Source organism: Chiloscyllium plagiosum, chromosome 37 (assembly GCF_004010195.1).
Source record: "Chiloscyllium plagiosum isolate BGI_BamShark_2017 chromosome 37, ASM401019v2, whole genome shotgun sequence".
Lineage (NCBI taxonomy): Eukaryota > Metazoa > Chordata > Chondrichthyes > Orectolobiformes > Hemiscylliidae > Chiloscyllium > Chiloscyllium plagiosum.
Window position 1 is genome coordinate 17,740,374 of NC_057746.1, and position 19,869 is coordinate 17,760,242.

A 19,869-nucleotide genomic window follows, 5' to 3' on the forward strand; every position below is an offset into this window, starting at 1 on the left:
CCTCATTAACAATGGCTAACCTACCTAGCCTGCACATCCCCGAACACTACTGGGCAATATTTCCCATGGCCAACCCACCTAACCGCTGGCACAACTGTGGACTGTGGGGGGAAACCAGGAGAAAGTGAGGACTGCAGATGCTGGAGACCAGAGTTGAAAAGTGTGGTGCTGGAAAAACACAGTAGGTCAGGCAGCATCCAAGGAGCAGGAGAATCGACGTTTCGGGCATAAGCGATTCCTGAAGAAGGGCTTATGCCCGAAACGTCAATTCTCCTGCTCCTCAGATGCTGCCTGGCCTGCTGTGTTTTTCCTGCACCACACTTTTCAACTGTGGGAGGAAACCTGAGCACCCAGAGGAAACCCACACAGATGCAGGGAGAATGTGCAAACACCACACAGACTATCAACCAAGAGTGGAATTGATCCCGTGACCCTGGCACTGTGAGGCAGCAATGCTAACCGTTTTGCCACCAACATTTCACCATTTTCATGGTGGGATTCAAACTCATGTCCCTGTAGTTCTGAAGGATTAGCCCAGGCACATCGCCACTACACCACCACCTCCCATTGAATCAATTGAAGAGGTAAGAATGCAGAGAGATGAGTGCAGACCCCACTCAATTGAGACAATGGATGGTATGAGGAAATGTCCCAAAAGCTGAAGATAAGTTGAAAAGGTCAAACATGTGCAACATTATATCAATTTCAAGGGAGGTTTCACAACTTTAGTAGGGCTGGGGTGTCCCGCTTGGAAGGAGTTCATAGATGTGGAAGGTACCAACAGGCTGAAAGGTTTGGAAATGAAAAGTGCTGACTGTCATTGGAATGGTGACTTACAGAAAGGAAGGGGTTATGGTTTCTTTTGGATGAGTTCATCTCCTCAGCCTTATTCTCATTGGTTCCAGGTTTACTGTTGTCCTCCCCGATTCAATAACAACGTGGGAAGTTCAGGCAGTTGGCATGTTTAACAATAAAGGTGAGACACTTTCCCGCACTGACATTAATTTGTGAGATGATAGTGGCATTTAATTAAATTTCTTACTGTTAGTGTTTACAACTACTCTCAGTGTCTCGTACAACAATACTTTTGCATCTTCTGTGAACCAGTTGTTAATTATAAACAGACTGTCAAAGTCATTTGACAGAATGCCTCATCACCAGACCTTTCTAACAAGCACCAAGACATCACTTGGCTGGTGGTGAGAAGGGCACTACCCATTCGATACTTCACGTATACCTGGACTCTCTGTGCCATCACACCCTGGCCTCACTGTGGAAGAGTGGGTGGAGACTGTCACACATCTCCCTCTGGAGTGTGCCTTTGTAAAGGGAGTCTGGAGGGAGATGCAGTGGTTTGTGTCGAGGTTCATCCTGAGCAGCTCCGTGACTCCGTGCTGTACGGGCTGTTCCCCGGGACACACACCGAGACAAACGTCGACTGCGCATGGAAGACCATCACCTCGGTGAATGGTGCATTTTGGTCTGTCCGAAACTTATTGGCCTTCCAGAGGAAGGAGTTGACCCTGACCGAGTGTTGTAGACCGGCACATTCCAAGGTCCAGAACTATGCGCTGAGGGACACATTAAAGCTTGGGGCAGCTGCTGCCGAGGGGCAGTGGGGAAAGACCACCATCTGGGGTCTTCCTGCTGAAGTTAAATGGGGGTCTGTTCAATTATCAGACCTTCCTGGTGCCTCAAATATCTGCAAATATAGTCTTGTGCAAGTAAGAAATGTCTTTGGTTTGTTTGTTGGATAAAATCAAACTCCAATGTTTGTTTCTCTGTAGGCTACTGCACAGAACCAAATTGTTTTCGTGAATATGCATGCATCATGGAATCCTATCATGTGGAAATAGGCCGTTCGGCCTATCAAGTCCACACCGATCCTCTGAAAAGCATCCCACCCAGATCCACACTCCCATCCGACCCCTTTAATCCTCCTTTTCCCATGGCCAATCCACCCTCACCTGCACATCATTGGATTGTGGGAGGGAAACTGGAGCAGCCGGAGGAAACCCACTCAGACACGGGGAGAATGTGCAACCTCCACACAGACAGTAACCTGAGTGTGGAATCGAACCCGGGACCCTGATTCTGTGAGGCAGCAGTGCTCGAAAACTGAGCTGCCCCTGTATAGGAGAATATTTTTATGAATAGAGTATATATTTGAAATAAAAATAGCTAAAATATAAGTTAGTATTATATAACATGAGAAGTAGTATAAGATACAACATTTTGGAGTATAGATTAATCCTGCATGATAAGGTAAGAGATATTGGTGATTCAACGTTGCATGATGGCTCAGTGGTTAGCACTACTGCCTCACAGTGCCAGGGATCTGGGTTCATTTCCATACCGTCTGGTGATTGTCAGTGTGGAGTTTGCATATTCTCCCCGTATCCGTATGGGTTCCCTCTGAGTGCTCTGGTTTCCTCCCACAGTCCAATACTGTGCACAGTCGGTGCACTGTAGTGTCCAAGGATGTGCAGGCTTGATGGATTGGCCATGAGAAATGCAGGGTTACAGGGATAGGCTCTGAGTGAAATGCTGTTTGGAGGGGTGGGTGTGGGCTTGATAGGCTGAATGGCCTGGTTCCACACTGTAGGGATTTTATCTTCCTTTTACCTTCTCTTCAGTCTATCTGCAGTTAGTTTATACTGAGGCTGAATGCTCTCACCTCTAGTTTATGTGTTTGCAGCCCCATCCTTGATACAAAAGGAGCATGATATCAATCCTCTGTTTTTTGGAATGCACAAAATATTGATAGGCAAAATTAAGGTGCTGCAAAATTTAAACATCAATTAAATGCATTGAGAGATTCTTACTCCTTGCAAAGCAAAAATTTCAAATGGTGTTTGGTTAAGAACAATGTAATTCTAGTAATGTTATTTTAGGAACTTGTGATTTTGAGGCCATGAGACATACATGCATATTCAATAATTCATGTAACTTCTTATTGTTACCTTCAGGCTTTTGTGTTGCGGAGCCGAAGACAATAAAGGTTTTCAAACCTTTCTTCATATCTTTGCGGCTACCGTATTCAGTCAAAAGAAATGAGCAACTGGAAGTGAGGGCGGTATTGTACAATTACCACGATGAAAAAATTAAGGTACCATTTTAAACTAAATAAGACTCTAAGATATAGGAGCAGAATTAGACCATTCAATCACTGCTGATATGTTTCTCAACCCCATTTTCCTGCCTTCTCCCTGTTACCCTTGATGCCCTTGATGATCAAGAACTTATCTATCTCTGACTTAAACTCAATGGCTTGACCTCTGCAGTGCATGGCAGCAGTGATTTCCACAGATTCACCACTCTCTGTTGAAGAATATCTTCCTCATCTCATCCCTTTACTCTGAGGCTGTGCCCTTGGGTTATAGTCTCTCCTACAGGTGGAAACATCTTCTCCACATCCACTCTATCCGAGTGGTGCTGGAAAAGCACGGCAGGTCAGGCAACATCTGAGGAACAGGAGAATTGACGTTTCGGGCATAGCCCTTTATCAGGAAATGTCCAGAAACGTCAAGTCTTCTGTTCCTTGGATGCTGCCTGACTTGCTGTGCTTTTCCAGCACTACAGTCTTGAGTCAGAGCTCTAGCACATGCATTCCTACTTTTTCCTATTTCTCAGTATTTTGTAAGTTTCAATTAGATTCCCCCCTCATCCTACTGATTACAGATCCAGATTCTTCAACCACTCCTCATTTGACAAGCCCTTCATCCCTGGGATTATTCTTGTAAACTTCCTCTCAGCCCCCTCCAAGGTCAGAGCATTGTTCCTTAGATACAGCACCCAAAACTGCTCACAATATTCCAAATGCACTCTGACCAGAGCCTTATACAGCCTCAGCAGTACATCCCTGCTCTTATATTCCAGTTCTTTTGAAATGAATGTTAATATTACATTTCCTACGTGCCAACTGAATCTGCATGTTAACCTGAAGAGAATTAAGAACGAGGACTCCCAGGTCCCTTTGTGCTTTTGATTTCCTAAGCCTTTCCCCATTTTGAAAATAGCATGCACCTCTACTCTGCTGACCAAAGTGAATAATCTCACACTTTCCCTAATTGTATTCCATCTGCCACTGCTTTGCCCACTCTCCTAGCCTGTCCAAGTCCTTCTGCAGGCCCCCTCCTGCTTCCTCACACTACCTGCCCCTTCCCTTACCTTTGTGTCATCTGTGAACATAGCAACAACACCCTCAGCTCCTCCGTCGAGATCGTGAATGTATAATGTGAATAGTTGTGGTCCCCGCACTGACCCCCACGCAAATCACCAGCTGCCATCCTGAAAAAGATCCATTCAACCCTATTCTCTGCCTTCGGCCAGTCAGCCAATCTATGCCAGCAAGGTAAAAAAAATGTCTGCAGATGCTGGAAACCAGATTCTGGATTAGTGGTGCTGGAAGAGCACAGCAGTTCAGGCAGCATCCGAGGAGCAGTAAAATCGACGTTTCGGGCAAAAGCCCTTCATCAGGAATACAGGCAGAGAGCCTGAAGGGTGGAGAGATAAGTGAGAGGAGGCTGGGGTTGGGGAGAAAGTTGCATAGAGTACAATAGGTGAGTAGGGGAGGGGATGAAGGTGTTCCCAAGAAGGTTCCACACCTGGTCTCAGTGTGTGCTACATTGACTGCTGCAACCATTCTCAGCACCCTTTGCTTTGGCAGGGCAGGGGATTAACTGGAGAACCTATAATACCTTCTGCTCACTGGTCTGATCATGGGTGAAAACAAAATTATTATGATGCTTTTTATAGTCAAGTAGCCTGCTAATGTTCATCATTAAAGCCCAACATGAAGAATGGCTGCTTCCTTTTGAGTTGTACGCCAACAAGGAGTTAACACCTTTTGAAAGTGGAAGTGGAGAGGGGAGAAACTGATAGCAGGGGAACATAAATACAGTTCAGTCTCCATACGCTGCTAATGGTGGCCAATATTGATCGATTACCTTTCACTCACATTTTAGGATTAACTACTTGGAAGAGGAGAACAAACAGCTTCAAGATGAGACTGTGAAGTTGAGTGACCGGCTTGGCTCATTGGAGCGTTCTCTGAAAATAATTAAGACGGTAAATGGTATAAAAAGAGTTGGATAGTGCTCCATACACTATCCAACCATTTTTCTTTGCTTGTTTTCCTTTCCCATTCTGACAAGGCCTGTGGGCTGCATTGCTCAAAGGTTTTCACTTAAACTAAGTATTAAGAGCCTTCCACTGCCAGTAAACTGTTCCCAGTAAGAGTCAGCACCTCGAGGGAGGGAAGAGCCCACATTTTTTTCATGTGTAACTAAAAACGAATGTCATTCAAGTGATTTCAACCACAAGTTGCAAACAGCCACACCTTTCTATCTTTTTATGTCTTTGACACAGAATGATACCTGTTCTCACAGAAAATGGCAGAGTAACCATTTTTAATTTAAAGGGCAGTGCTGATCAGGAAATTAACTGCCCAAATAGAGTTTTTCTTTTGGAAAATCTGCAGTTAATTATAGAACTCATGCCCAAAAGTATCGTTTTCACTACTACAATAATGTAATGAAATAACAGCTGGGCACTAAAGCGCCAGAAAATTATCCCTGAGATTTTATACAATGCATGGCATTAAACTGTGTGTCCAATAATTGACTAAATATTGCAACTGGAGATCTACCATATGTTGAACCCATTTATCAACTGAATTATTACCCTGTCTAATTGAAATATGGTATATGCCCTGATGTATTGGATAGATTTGTCACTATCATGCATTTATTTGCCAAGTATGTGCCCAGAAACTATAGTTGTTACTAAGGTATATGACTAATAACTGAAAAATTTGCAGCTGAATTTTTGATGTAATATTCCTTTGACTATGAAAATTATCCAAGAGTACTATTAAGGTGAAATTTCAAACAACGGTTTAAATTGTAACTTAGGGTTGAAATACTGTTGGTGAGAACCATTTATATTGATCAGATAAAGATCAAGATTGGTAAACTTACTTCTTCCCTACCCCCACCCTCCTCTCATTTATCTCTCCACCCTTCAGGCTCTCTGCCTGTATTCCTGATGAAGGGCTTTTGTCCGAAACGTCGATTTTACTGCTCCTCGGATGCTGCCTGAACTGCTGTGCTGTTCCAGCACCACTAATCCAGAATCTATGCCAGCACCTTGTCCCTCACATCAGGGGCTCTTATTCTATTGAGCAGCCTCCTGTGTAGCACCTTGCCAAAGGCCTTCTGGAAATCCAAAGAGATCATGTCCACAGCCTCTCTGCTGGTCAGCCATAAAAATGGTAGCCTCACAAGCCATTCCTACTGGTATATACATGACGGACAGTGAGAGAGAAAAATAGTTTGCAGAAACCAAAATACATTCTCCAATGATATAATATTTGCAATTGAATCACGTGGAATAGTTCCTGAAATAACTGCACAGAGGCTGTCACCAAGTCACCATTTATTTACTTGTGCACACTGCACTGGAGTCAGTCCCCAGAACTGAGGAGATTCTTAATCCACTGTTTATTTTTTGTTTTCCAAACGCTCTATCAAGAAGGTGCCCACCTCTAATCCTCGTTTATGATTTTTTTAATGAGATTTTAAATCCTCTGTTTATATTTTTTTTATTTTATGAAACAGTACAAAATACAGTTAACAATAAACCGAAAGCAGCAGTTCACAAATAAAAACACAATATATAGGGGAAGGGGCAGTAAAGCCAAACCCAAAATCCCACCGTTCAACCAGTTACCAGGGAGATTAGGACAATCCCCAAATCCCACTTTCAGTCAAACAATCACAAACAAGACAATCCAATCAAATAAGAAACAGTGCATAGAACCCAGACCCAATATAGCTATTAAAAAGAGACCTGATACCCATCCACAAGACATACTAACCAGACTGCCCTTGGCTAACCTTCCTGCAGGACAATCATCGACCTTCTGGTCTCAGGTCGCCCGGCATACTGACTGACTCTCCCCAGGCCGGCTTTCCTCCAGGCTGGTCATTGGCAACCCAGCTCCCATTCACCTCGCGTACTGACAGGACACTTTCCTGCAAGCTGGTTGTCAGTCTTCCAGTCTCCAGCTGCCCTGTATGTACTGACATCCCCTGTTTATATATTTTTTGTTTTTTTTCTTCTTCTTTTTTCCTTTTTCTTCTATTTACCCCCACACTACCGCCTAACTGCGGTAGTGCTTCTTTATTCCCCAGCATCCATGCTATGTGTGTGCAGGTGTGAGACACAGTGAAAGACACAAGGTGTACAAATCTTTATTCAGTTTCCACCATCAGGAAGAAAAGAAATACCCAAGTGGCCAGTGACAAGCAGTGCCCTTCACATCAAAGGGCAACGCTGTGTGATCAAACAGTGAAGGGGAGGGGAGGGACTAAATCAAAATAGAGTTGGAGGGAGAAATGATGCACTCCACTCCCTGCGGCGCCCACCTCTCCCTGAACAACTCCAGGGTGTTGGTGGAGACCGCGTGCTCCTTCTCCAAGGACACCCGGGCTCTAACGTAACCGCGGAAGAAGGGCAGGCAGTCGGCCCTAACGACCCCCTCCACGGCCCGCTGCCTGGACCTGTTGATGGCCAGTTTGGCCAGGCCCAGGAGCAGACCCATGAGGAGGTCTTCACACCTGCCCTCCCTCCTCCGTACTGGGTGCCCATAGACCAGGAGCGTGGGACTGAAGTGCAACCAAAAATAGAGAAGGAGGTTTTTAAGAAAGTCAAGAAGGGAGTGCATCCCCTGTTTATATATATATTTTTTAACCCCCACACTACCGCCTAAGTACGTTAGTGCTTTTTTTTTTCCCCAGCACCATGGTGTGTGTGCTCTTAGTGTTATTTTTGTCTTTTTTTATATATTAAACCCCCACATTACCACCTAACTGCGGTAGTGCTTATTTTTTCCCCAGCACCCATGGTGTGTGTGTGCAGGTGTGAGACACAGTGAAAGACACAAAGTGCACGAATCTTTATTCAATTTCCACCACCAGGAAGATAGGAAAACACCCGGGTGGCCAGTGACAAACACTGCCCTTCACATCAAAGGGCAATGCTGTGTGATCAAAACAGTGAAGGGGAGGGTAGGGACTAAATCAAAATAGAGTTGGAGGGAGAAATAATGCACTCCACTCCCTGCGGCGCCCACCTCTCCCATCCCCTGTTTATATTTTTTTTTCTTTTTTTTCTCTTCTTCTTTTTATTTTGTGTGTGTGCAGGTGTGAGACACAGTGGAAGACACAAAGTGCACGAATCTTTATTCAAATTCCACCACCAGGAAGATAGGAAAACACCCGGGTGACCAGGTGACAAACACTGCCCTTCACATCAAAGGACAGTGCTGTGTGATCAAAACAGTGAAGGGGAGGGCTCTGGTAACATTTCAGGAAGATAGGAAAACACCCGGGTGGCCAGTGACAAACACTGCCCTTCACATCAGAGGGCAGTGCTGTGTGATCAAAACAGTGAAGGGGAGGGTAGGGACTAAATCAAAATAGAATTGGAGGGAGAAATGATGCACTCCACTCCCTGCGGCGATCCCCTGTTTTGTTTTTTTTTTTTTTTAATCCCCAGCACCCATGGTGTGTGTGTGCAGGTGTGAGACACAGTGGAAGACACAAAGTGCACGAATCCCCTATTTATATATTTTTTTTTATTTTTTTTTCTTTCTTTTTTTTTTGAAAGACACAAAGTGCACCAATCTTTATTCAATTTCCACCACCAGGAAGATAGGAAAACACCCGGGTGGCCAGTGACAAACACTGCCCTTCGCATCAAAGGGCAGTGCTGTGTGATCAAAACAGTGAAGGGGTGGGTAGGGACTAAATCAAAATAGAGTTGGAGGGAGAAATAATGCACTCCATTCCCTGCGGCGCCCAACTCTCCCATCCCCTGTTTATATTGGGTCAGCTAATGCCTCCTGATTGGCCCAAGTTAATAACCCCAATCAAGGATCTCCTAGTCAACAAGATCCACTTGGTTCCAATCACTAAAGTTATGATTCTGTATTATGTCTCTCATGACAGGAATGTGCAAGCAATGTATTGAAGGTCTGCAGTCGGTAAATAAACAAACAAACTTGAGCCCAAAGCCCTGAAGACCTTAGACATAGGAGCAGTTGAAGGCTATTCAGCCCATTGAGCCAGCTCCACCATTCAATGAGATCATGGCCAATCTGATAATCCTCAACCCTACTTTCCTGTCATACCCCTAATATCCTTGATTCCCTTCATCTTTTAGAATCTGCCTCTCTCAGCTATGAAAATAATCATGTCCCAACCTCAACAGCCCTCTGCAATAGAGAATTCCATGGACTCACACCCTCTGAGGGAAGAAATTCCTCCTCAGTTAAGAATATATGATTTCCCTTGCAAACAAAAAATGACAACTTAAACCAGTTAGAAACATTTGGAAGTGTAAACCAAATGTAACCTTACGTTGCAAAAGAAATGAAGGCTGGCGCGGCAGAAGATATTAGTTGGATTGGGAAGAACCAAGTGAAACAAGAATTGCTCCTCAAACTGAAGTCGACATAATTCAATTGATTAACAGGGGAAATGCTGCTTCAAAAGTAATGATAGACTTCACATTAAGTAGACAGTACAGCACAATAGATCCCACAAACCTTCAATCAGATATGGTCTAAAAGTCTGCAAATTCCAAGATATTCTTTTCCAAATAGTCTCTTGGTTCCTTTGTCACGTTGCGTGAGACATGAGTCAAATTCTACAAAATAATTTTGTTTTAATTTAATCATGGAAATGTGAGCGTCACTGGCTCGGCTAGCATTTCATTCCCATCTCTGATTGCCCAGATGGCTTTTAAGTGTCAACTACAGGATCATGGGCCTGGATTCACCTACAGGCCAGGCGAGGTAAGGATGGCAGATTTCCCTCTCTCAACTGGACCAGATGGGCTTTTGTGGCAATCAACACTGGTTACCATTAGGCCAGCTCTTGATTCCAGACTTCAAGCCTGAATTCAAATTTCACCAAGGCGGGATTCAAACTCAAATCCCAGAAATTTGGCCAACTTTTGCTGGCACAGTGACATTACCACTGTCACTGTCTTTGCCCTTGCGCACATGAGTTTTGCTGTCATCAGAAAGGGACATTTCTGCGAACCTTCTCTTCTTTGGGTCATGTCAGTGTTCCTTTTTCACCCAACCAGCTAAGAGCCCCCCAGGCCTCATTGCTTCTGGTCAGGACCATTTCGCTCTAAACTGTTGACAAAAACTTCCAGGTCTCAGATTTTCTTTTTGCAGCACCCCTTTACACATCCGTTGCGCATTAGCAGGCACCAACCTCTTCCTAAAAAGCAAAATGTTTTCCTCGGACCATCACAAGTCTCTGATTTTTAATTTGGCTTGACTTATTATTGTCACACGTACCTCGATACAGTGAAAGGCTTTGTTTTGTATGCAGTACAGGCAGATCATACCATACAAAGTTCTCAGGGTAATAGAACAGAGCAAGGAATGCAATGTTATGGTTGGAGAGAAGGTGCACAAACAGCGAGATCAACACTTCAATTTGAAATTTGAGAGGTCCATTCAGAATTCTAATAACAGCAGGGCAGGAGCTGTTCTTGAATCTGTTGATATGCGTATATAGGCTTGCAAGATTCTAAAAACTTGACAACTCAGTTGGCTTTAATTCTCACCTCAGGCTCAAGCTGTCATCAACATAGGGAGATGGGTCACATGTGCACTTCCCAGAAATGATGTCATGACCAGGAAAACAAATCATTCTTTGGCTCCTGTCAGAGTTATTTATTTCAATTAGATTAAAGGACTTTTTTTGTGCAAAATTCCCCTTTCGAAATTTTCATCCTTTATATTGTTATTTACCTCAGTTGGAGATTAATCAGGATGCAGGAAAAGTTGGCCATTTATCTTACATCTGACCTGATATAATTCATGTCATGTGGGAGGATCTGAAGCTGATTGCCAAACCGATCCTCTCAGCTATTATCAATTTGTTAAATGTACCTTGGAAGGGAATAGTATATTGGGGGCGCTGCAGATAGATAGTGCAGAAAGAGGCTAATCAGCCCATCAATTCTTCAATGACCCTCTAAAGAATATCCTACCCAGACCACCCCCTCCCTTACCATGGCTAACGCACCTATCTTTGACATCCCTGGAAAACTATGGGGCAATTTAGCATGACCAAAATACTTAACCTCCACAACTTTTAACTGCAGGAGGAACCCCACACAGACACAGGGTGAACATGCAAGCTCCACACAGACAGTCGCCTGAGGCTAGAATCGTATCTGTGTCCCTAGTGCTGGGAGGCAACCATGCTACACACTGAGCCACCATCCCACCCAGTCAGATATGCTTATGTTAATACATAAATGAAATGGATAAGCTATTTGCCCTCCCAGGTGAATGAATATTGCTAAGAAGAGTAGAGATAATGTGTCCAGGGAATATCGCTAAAAGCAATTGTCTAGGTTTGTGGGAGATCATTGATCACAACTGAGTGTTGCTACCCAAATTGCAATGTCATCTACACTTTAAAAGTACTTTGTTGGCTGAAAAGTGCATCGAGGCGAAGCAAGGTGAATAAAGGTGCGATGTAAATTTTAGTCATTCCTTCCTTATCTGGTGGGAAAGGACTCTACCACATCTCCCCCATTATAGGGAAAATACCACCTTCTGCTTCAGTCGGTGAAACAGCTCACTGACAAAATATATATTTAAGGATATGTAAATTTATGCCATCAAATTGTGGGTTTAGTGCAGTGGAAAAGCCCCCACACTGCAAGAAATTGAATCAAACCATCTCTCTCTCTCTCCCTCTCTCTGTGTGTTTCTGTTACCTGGATGGTGAAATCAGGAATTCTCCAGTAACTAGTTGTCACCTCTCACATTTTCCTGTGAATCCCCATGAAAGAAGGAAGAAAACAAAGACAGTAAAAGGGCAAATTCTCAACTAGGGAAGGAAAGAGATGTGCAAACAACATGTTAACAACAGCAAAATGAAAACTGGAAGGAATTGGAAGAGACTGAAAGAAATAAGACATCACCTCCTGTAGGTCAGACTGGTGTGATAGATATTTCACCATGAATTTCTTTGTTTCTTTTCCATCATTAATACGCATGCCCTGTAATTATTTTTGAGAAATGAGCCAATTATGACCTATTTTGAATGGCTATGACCTACTTTGTTGCATTGAAATGGACGCAGTGCATGCAAATGTTTTTTCTGCTTGTAAAGATAGGGCCTTGTGTGGTGCTATATGTAGCTTCCAGTATGTGCACGTGTGCATTGTGTGCACTGCAAGCCTGACTGCCAATTCTAAATTGGCTATCAGTGTAATCCCCCACACACTCAGAATTATTAAGCAAATGCTGTCCAATTGCAGAAACATGTCTAAAGTTGGACTCTGCGCTGCGAGCTATGCAATCGTGAGTAGTTTGGGAATGGCCAATAACTTGTTTGGTGCAAACAACCAAAGGGATTTACTGTTTGATTCAATACAGCGATATTTGGAATGTCCAGCCTTCCTACCTGGCATCACACTGGCACTGAAATTCGCATACCACATTAGTCTGGCTTTAGTGTTAAAGGCAAATTACCTTTTCAGCTTTGCAACAGCATCATGTTAGTGATGAGCACCATTTGAGTTTCTAGTTAGCTTCAGTTGCAGCTTAAATCATTGAGGTACTGTATCTTTATAGGGTAATCTGAGGTAAACTGGGTACTCCTCAGGAACAAGAGTCCCTGTGTGGCATACAGCAAGAATCAATCTTCTCATGATGGTCATTATCCCTCAGGATGGCTAGATGTGCCCTATTTCAACATTAAGAAATCCACTAACTAACCAGCCTGCACTGTCTTCTCAGAAGATATAAAAGTCAATTTCCCAGACGAACTGGTAGTCTTGAGAATTGTCCTGATGTATGCAACATGTAAACATTCAGTAAAATGTATCTTTTGTTCAACAATGCTCTATTTTGTTTCAATGTCATTTGTGTTAACCTCACACCTTTTGCAATGCAACCAGGTGAAGGTATATATGAAGCCCGTGGATAACCTTTGCAGTCCTGCCACAGGCGGGAATCATGAAAGAACTGTGACAGTTCAAGCATACTCAGCCGTTCCCGTATATTTCTCTGTGGTTCCTCTAACCATTGGCGATATGCCCATCACAGTAATCGTATACAGCGTGGGTGATATCCAAATAAGTGATGCTGTTATGAAGAAACTGAAAGTGCTGGTGAGTGAATGTTTCTTTGCTCTATATTATAAATACTTACCAATAAGAGTTCTTTGGCATGAGTGCAATTTATGCAGTGTTACTGAAATAGTAGGTGTATCTTAATGATGTTGGACTATGGAGTCAAATCTCCTTTCAATGGCCAAGGAATATAATTTGGATTAACTAAATGATATTTGAAATCACGTTTTACTGGCATCAGTGAAGTTAACATTGAATTCCCAGACTGGTGTAAAAATAATGTGCTTGCTTCTGTTGACTGTCCTGATCTGTAGACTAGATTCCCTACAGTATGGAAGCAGGCCCTTCAGCCCAAACTGACCCTCTGAAGAGTAACCCACCCAGACCCATTCCCCTACATTTACCCCTGACTAATGTACCTAACACTATGGGGCAATTGAGCTTGGCCAATTCACCTGGCCTGCACATCGTTTAGATTGCAGGAGGAAACCGGAGCACCCGGAGGAAACCCACACAGACAGTTGGCCGAGGCTGGAATCGAACACAGGTCCCTGGTGCTGTGAGGCAGCAGTGCTAACCACTGAGCCACTGTACCACCATCTGGCAGCTAAACCAGCAAGTGTCTGAACTGTCTTCTGAAATACTTGGACTTAAGAATTGGACTCACCCTACCTTTTTGTCGGAGTATGCTGGAATGCACGATTACTGTGAATAAAAACCCAATTCAGATTCTCGATAGCTGAACATTTACAGTACTTACAATGCACTCCAGCTTTAGTTTGTGATGCACTTAAGCAGGTCTTAACTGTCAAAAAATGTCAGCAAGTTAAAAAAAACATGACAGAGCAAAATGCTACTCTTGTTGGAAATCCGAAATCAGATAAAGTGATGGAAGGTCTGGTATCATAGAATCCCTACAGAGTGGAAACAGGCACTTCAGCCCAACAGGTCCACACGGGACAGTATCCCACCCAAACCCATTCCCCTACCCTACATTTAACCCTGACTAATGCACATCCCTAAACACTGTGGGTAATTTCCCACAGCCAATCCACCCTACCCTGCACATCTTCGGACTGTGGGAGGAAACCGGAGCACCCGGACAAAATCCATGCAGACAGGGAAGAATGTGCAAAATCCGCACAGTCGGTCACCCGAGGCTGGAATCAAACCTGGGTCCCTCTGAGGCAGCAGATCTAACCACTGAGCCACCGTGTTTTTTTCTGGACCCACTGAGTACCCACCAATCATGCCCTGAGCCACCCCCTCCATGCCTTTCCTATCCCTATCTGTCACCACCCACTCCACTCATAAAAGAAACAGGGCTAATATTACCTGTTTGTCATCTCTATTTAAATAATGTTTTCCTAATATGCATGTTTTCTTTTTTGAAGTTTTTTCCCTGTGATTTTTGAGAAGATTTGCAGCTCAGGTTGAGGTTCAGGTTGGTGGTTTGCTCACTGATCTGGTACGTTTGTTCTCAGACGTTTCGTCACCATGTTAGGTAACATCATTAGTGAGCCTCTGGTGAAGTGCTGGTGTTCTGTCCTGCTTTCTATTTGTGTCTCTTTGTCTGTTAAGGGTGAGTGATGTTATTTCCAGTTCTTTTCCTCAGAGTTTGGTAAGTGGCATCCAAATCGATGTGTTTATTGAGTTCCGGTTTGAACGCCAGGCCTCTAGGAATTTCCGTGCATGTCCTGTGCGCTAGGACAGAACACTTAGCTTCAAGGGAAGCTCACTGATGATGTTCCCTAGCATGGTGATGAAATGTCTGAGAACAAACCTACCAGCTCAGCAAGCAAACTTACAACCTGAGTTTTGTTTCCTTTATTCACTCACAGGATGAGGCAACATCCTGTGGCTAGGCCCAGCATTTATTACCCATCCCAAATTGCCCAGAGGGATAGTTAAGAGTTAACCACATTGTTGTGGGTCTGGAATCACATGTAGGCCAGACTAGGTAAGGTTGGCAGTTTCCTTCCCTAAAGGACATTACTGAACCAGGTGGTTTTTTTCCAGAGTTTTTTTTAATAGAATTCAAATTACTCCATCTATTGTGACAGGATTACAACCAAGGTCCCTACGCCATTACTTGGGTCTCTGGATGAACAGTCCAGTGATCTTACCACTAGGCCATCATTTACTTACTGCAGACATCACCTCAAGTTAAAGGTAACTGGAAAATGTTGAAATTAATGGAGCAAAAACCTTACATTATTTTTTTTTCTGAGAATATAAGTTCGAAAACTATCTGTTTCATTAAATTCAAAATGGGTGAAATCGGACACATGATGGCACTTTGTCCTAATGCATTGACACTAATGTCCTTTCAGGCAGGAAATTGCCAACCTTACCTGGTCTGGCCTACATGTGACTCCAGACCCACTGCAAAGTGTTGACTCTTAACAATTTGGGATGGGCAATAAATACAGGACTGGCCAGCAATGCCATCATCCTGTGAATGCATAAAAAACAACCATTGCTCAGCTCTGTTACATTCGGTAGAAATAATTGTGAGCTGGTGCACGAAATGAGTGAGCTGCCTCTCCTTCAAGTGACCACGTACAACCTTACCTCTTAACGTTTGCAAAGTAGGTGACTGTCAACACAAGGATCAAGTGGATTATAAATCATTGATGTGAATAATTGAGCATCCAGTTTGCAGTACTCTTCATTCTCAAAGACTGCAGTACTACTCTTTTATGGGTGATTAGATTACTTACAGTGTGCAAACAGGCCCTTCGGCCCAACAAGTCCACACCGACTCTCCGAAGGGCAACCCACCCAGATCCATTCCTCTATATTTACCCCTTCACCTAACACTACAGGCAATTTAGCATAGCCAATTCACCTAACCTGCACATTTTTGGACTGTGGGAGGAAACCAGAGCACCCGGAGGAAACCCACGCAGACACGGGGAGAATGTGCAAACTACGCACAGACAGTTACCTGAGGCAGGAATTGAACCCAGGTTTCTGACGCTGTGAGGCAGCAGTACTAACCACTGAGCCACCGTGCCACCCATTGATTTAACAGAAAATAGCACAATGGTGATCCAAATTGCTTCCCTCAGTGCAGTGAGACCTCTCTGAGTCAGAACTGTCTGTCCCACAAGTAGGTGGCTCAGTGGTTAGCACTGCTGCCTCACAGCACCAGGGTCCCAGGTTCGATTCCAACCTTGGGTAGCTGTCTATGTGGAGTTTGCACATTCTCCCCGTGTCTGTGTGGGTTTCCTCCAGGTGCTCTGATTTCCTCCCACAGTCCAAAGATGGGCAGGTGAGGTGAATTGATAATGCTAAATTGCCTATAGTGCTAGGTGCATTAGTAAGAGGGAAATGGGTCTGGGTGGGTTACTCTTTGGAGGGTCAGTGTGGACTTGTTGGGCTGAAGGGCCTGTTTCCACACTGTAGGGAATCTAGTCTAGTTTTCCTCACTGGAATTGTGAATGTCTTGACTTTTGTTCCAGGGGGAGGGTGTCTTGAAGACAGAAGAACAAAGTATTCCCATTGATCCACGTGGCAAGTATTGCATTCCATTTAGAAATCAATTTCATGTCAAAAGGCAACAGAACTTCTTCATGATCATTTTCTTTTCTCTGTTTTGTTATTAGTGAAGAGTTCCTATCAGGTGTATGAACCGAAACCTTCTAACATGGTTCCAGACACCAAGTCCTACCTGTACATCCGCGCAAGAGGTAAACAAAACTTCACAGCTGGAAGAGGGATTCTGAGTTCAGTTATCAATTGGGAGGTTAACCTTGTATCACCAGGAAAAATGGGACTGTCTTTCCTTAAATTTTGGTTCGTAATTGTAGTTGAGATTCGAGAAACTGCACAGGGAGCTGAGCCGTTGAGGAGCTGACACAAACTCATTGGAAATGAGAGGAGAAAGGGCCTTCAGTGTCAGGCCAGACACAAAGTGTTGATGCTGTCGTAAGTCAGGCCCAGGAGATGTAACGTCCTGTGTCATTGTAACGTCCTGTGTCAGATATCTTCATTGGACTTACTGTTCATTAAGGTAGGTAGGACAGTAGAGATGGTGTTTGGTACACTTGCCTTTATTGGTCAGTGCATAGAGTATAAGAGTTGGGAGGTCCTGTTGCAGCTGTACAGGCCACTTTTGAAATATTGCAGGTAAGTCTGGTCTCCCTGCTACAGGAGGGACGTTGCGAATCTGTGGAATTCCCTGCCCTGTGAAGCAGTTTAAGCTGCCTCATTGAACTTTTTAAGGCAAAGTTAGATTTTTAAACAGTAAAGGGATTAAGGGTTATGATGAGTGGGTGGGTAAGTGGAGCAGAGTCCACAAAAAGACCAGCCATGATCTTACTGAATGGCTGACTGGGCTTAAGGGGCCAGTTGGCCTACTCCTGCTCCTATTTCTTACGTTCTTATGTTCGTATGACTTACTTCCTGATCCTAACATGAGAAGGATGGAGGTTTACCGATTAAGTTTTCAATCCTTTCCACATCTCTTTAGATGCTGAAGCTGTCTATGTCTGTGTATGGAGAGGTCAGGGCAAGGCTTGGGCTGTTAAGTTACTTGGACCACACAAGAGCCAAGGCAATGACCAGCTCCAGACAGTGGAGAATATCTCAGAGAAAATACAGCCTGGTGGAGGAATATAAGATATCACCTCAGTAAACCAAGCTTGCTCGATATCACAGAAATGCTCAGGATGTCTATTGACTACTTGCATTACCAAACATACACAATATACAATGGGGGTGGCAGGATGGCTCAGTGGTTAGCAACGCTGCCACACAGCCCCAGGGACTCGGTTCGATTCCAGCCTTGGGTGACAGTCTGTGTGCAGTTTGCACATTCTCCCCGTGTCTGCGTGGGTTTCCTCCGGGTGCTCCAGTTTCCTCCCACAATCCAAAGGTGTGCAGGTCAGGTGAATTGGCCAGACTAAATTGCCCATAGTGTAAGGTACATGAGTCAGGGATAAATGTAGGGGAATAGGTCTGGGTGGGTTACTCTTCGATATGGTTTTGTTGGGGGGGAATGGCCTGTTTCCATACAGTAGGGAATCTAATCAAATCGAACTGTGCCTCTTACCCTGCTTTGAAGAGAGCTGGTGATTGCAGTATAGAGTGAGGAGAGTTTTTCCACACGCCCACTTGGAATTGCTAGTCTTCCCTGGGCAAATAGATCAATGAGAAACTAGCCCTTGTGAGGTTTCAGAGAGGATTCATGAGAATGTTTCCGAAGATGAGAGACTTCAATTTTCTGGTTTATAAGGACAGTAGAGAGGTTATTTGATAGAGGTGTTCGCACACTCATGAGAAATCTAAACAGAGAGAAATGAGTACAGAAGCAGAACAAATACAGAACACCAACTTCAGACAATTGGTAATTGTATTCCAAGTAAACTTGACACGTCTTTTACGATACGGCTGGAGAAACCAGGGTCTTGTTTTCAGATCTTCAGCATCTGCAGTTCTTTAGTTTTATTATATGAGAAATCTTTTACTATCATGCATCTTCTGTATTGTGAGTATATATTCATTACAAGTATACTCCTGAGACCAGCAAGTGGTTTTTCCACGTGCAAGACTCCATAGTGAGGTGACTGAATAAGGCTTTTTGACCACTCAAGTGGTTGGCCAGACCACTTCACATCCGGCGATTGGCCTAACCCTATCGAACTCTTAATGTTTCTATGGTGAAGTATGTCATTCATGCTAACACTCACACGCGAGGGGGAAAACTCTCAGTTGGGGTTGTTGCCTTCCAGTTTCATCTGCCTGAGTCCCCAACTCTCTCCCTGTGGCTTTCCCCCAGCCTAAAGGCAGTACGTGCAAAGTCCACCTGCAACTGGAGCTTCAACTTACTATCCAAGGCTTTCTGAAAGGCACACTGTGTTAGTTCTTATTTGAGTCAAAAAGTGTGGCACTGGAAAAGCACAGCAGGTCAGGCAGCATCCAAGAAGCAGGAGAGTCGACATTTCGAACGTAAGCCCCACGTTGACTCTCCTGCTCCTCAGATGTGGCCTGATCTGCTGTGCTTTACCAGCGCCACACCTTTTTGACTCTGACTCTCCAACACCTGCAGTCCTCAGTTTCCTTCAGTTTATATCTGGTCAGGCCCGGACACCCAGTTCCTCCCTTGCACACAAGTTCAGATAGACCACCTTTTCGTTAAGCAAAAACAGAAGCAACGCATTTCGAAACTTTGTCCAGCAGTCACAAGGTCACACACTTTACATCTTGTCAGCCGGCTGTGGTCCTTACTTCAAAAATCCCTGTGTCAGCCAAGAATGGACTGTCAAGCATGATCTGCAGATGCATACGCACGTACTAAAGACCACAAACAAAATACGAGAAAGGGTCACAGGACCTGAAACGCTTACTTTCTTCATAGAATCCCGACAGCGAGGAAACAGACCCTTCGGCCCAACAAGTCCACACCAACCCTCTGCAGAGTAACCCACCCAGACCTATTCCCCTATCTATTACTCTACATTTACCCCTGACTAATGCACCTAACCACATCCCTGAACACTGTGACCTGACCTGCACATAGAGTTATAGAGTCGTAGAGATGTACAGCATGGAAACAGACCCTTCGGTCCAATCCGTCCAACCCAATCTAGTCCCACCTGCCAGCACCCAGCCCATATCCCTCCAAACCCTTCCTATTCATATACACATCCAAATGCCTTTTAAATGTTGCAATTGTACCAGCCT

General features: G+C 44.2%; 1 protein-coding gene across 2 annotated transcripts in view; it reads left to right on the top strand.

Moving 5' to 3' along the window:
• LOC122541325 (complement C4-A-like) overlaps positions 1 to 19,869 on the top strand; it is a 155,384-nt gene that overhangs the window by 61,634 nt on the left and 73,881 nt on the right. For both annotated transcript variants that reach the window (XM_043677991.1, XM_043677992.1), the window contains exons 19-23: positions 906 to 976; positions 2,970 to 3,109; positions 13,006 to 13,218; positions 16,647 to 16,698; positions 16,791 to 16,874. In XM_043677991.1, the coding sequence (XP_043533926.1) occupies positions 906 to 976; positions 2,970 to 3,109; positions 13,006 to 13,218; positions 16,647 to 16,698; positions 16,791 to 16,874 (560 nt within the window). The remainder of the gene's footprint in view (positions 1 to 905; positions 977 to 2,969; positions 3,110 to 13,005; positions 13,219 to 16,646; positions 16,699 to 16,790; positions 16,875 to 19,869) is intronic.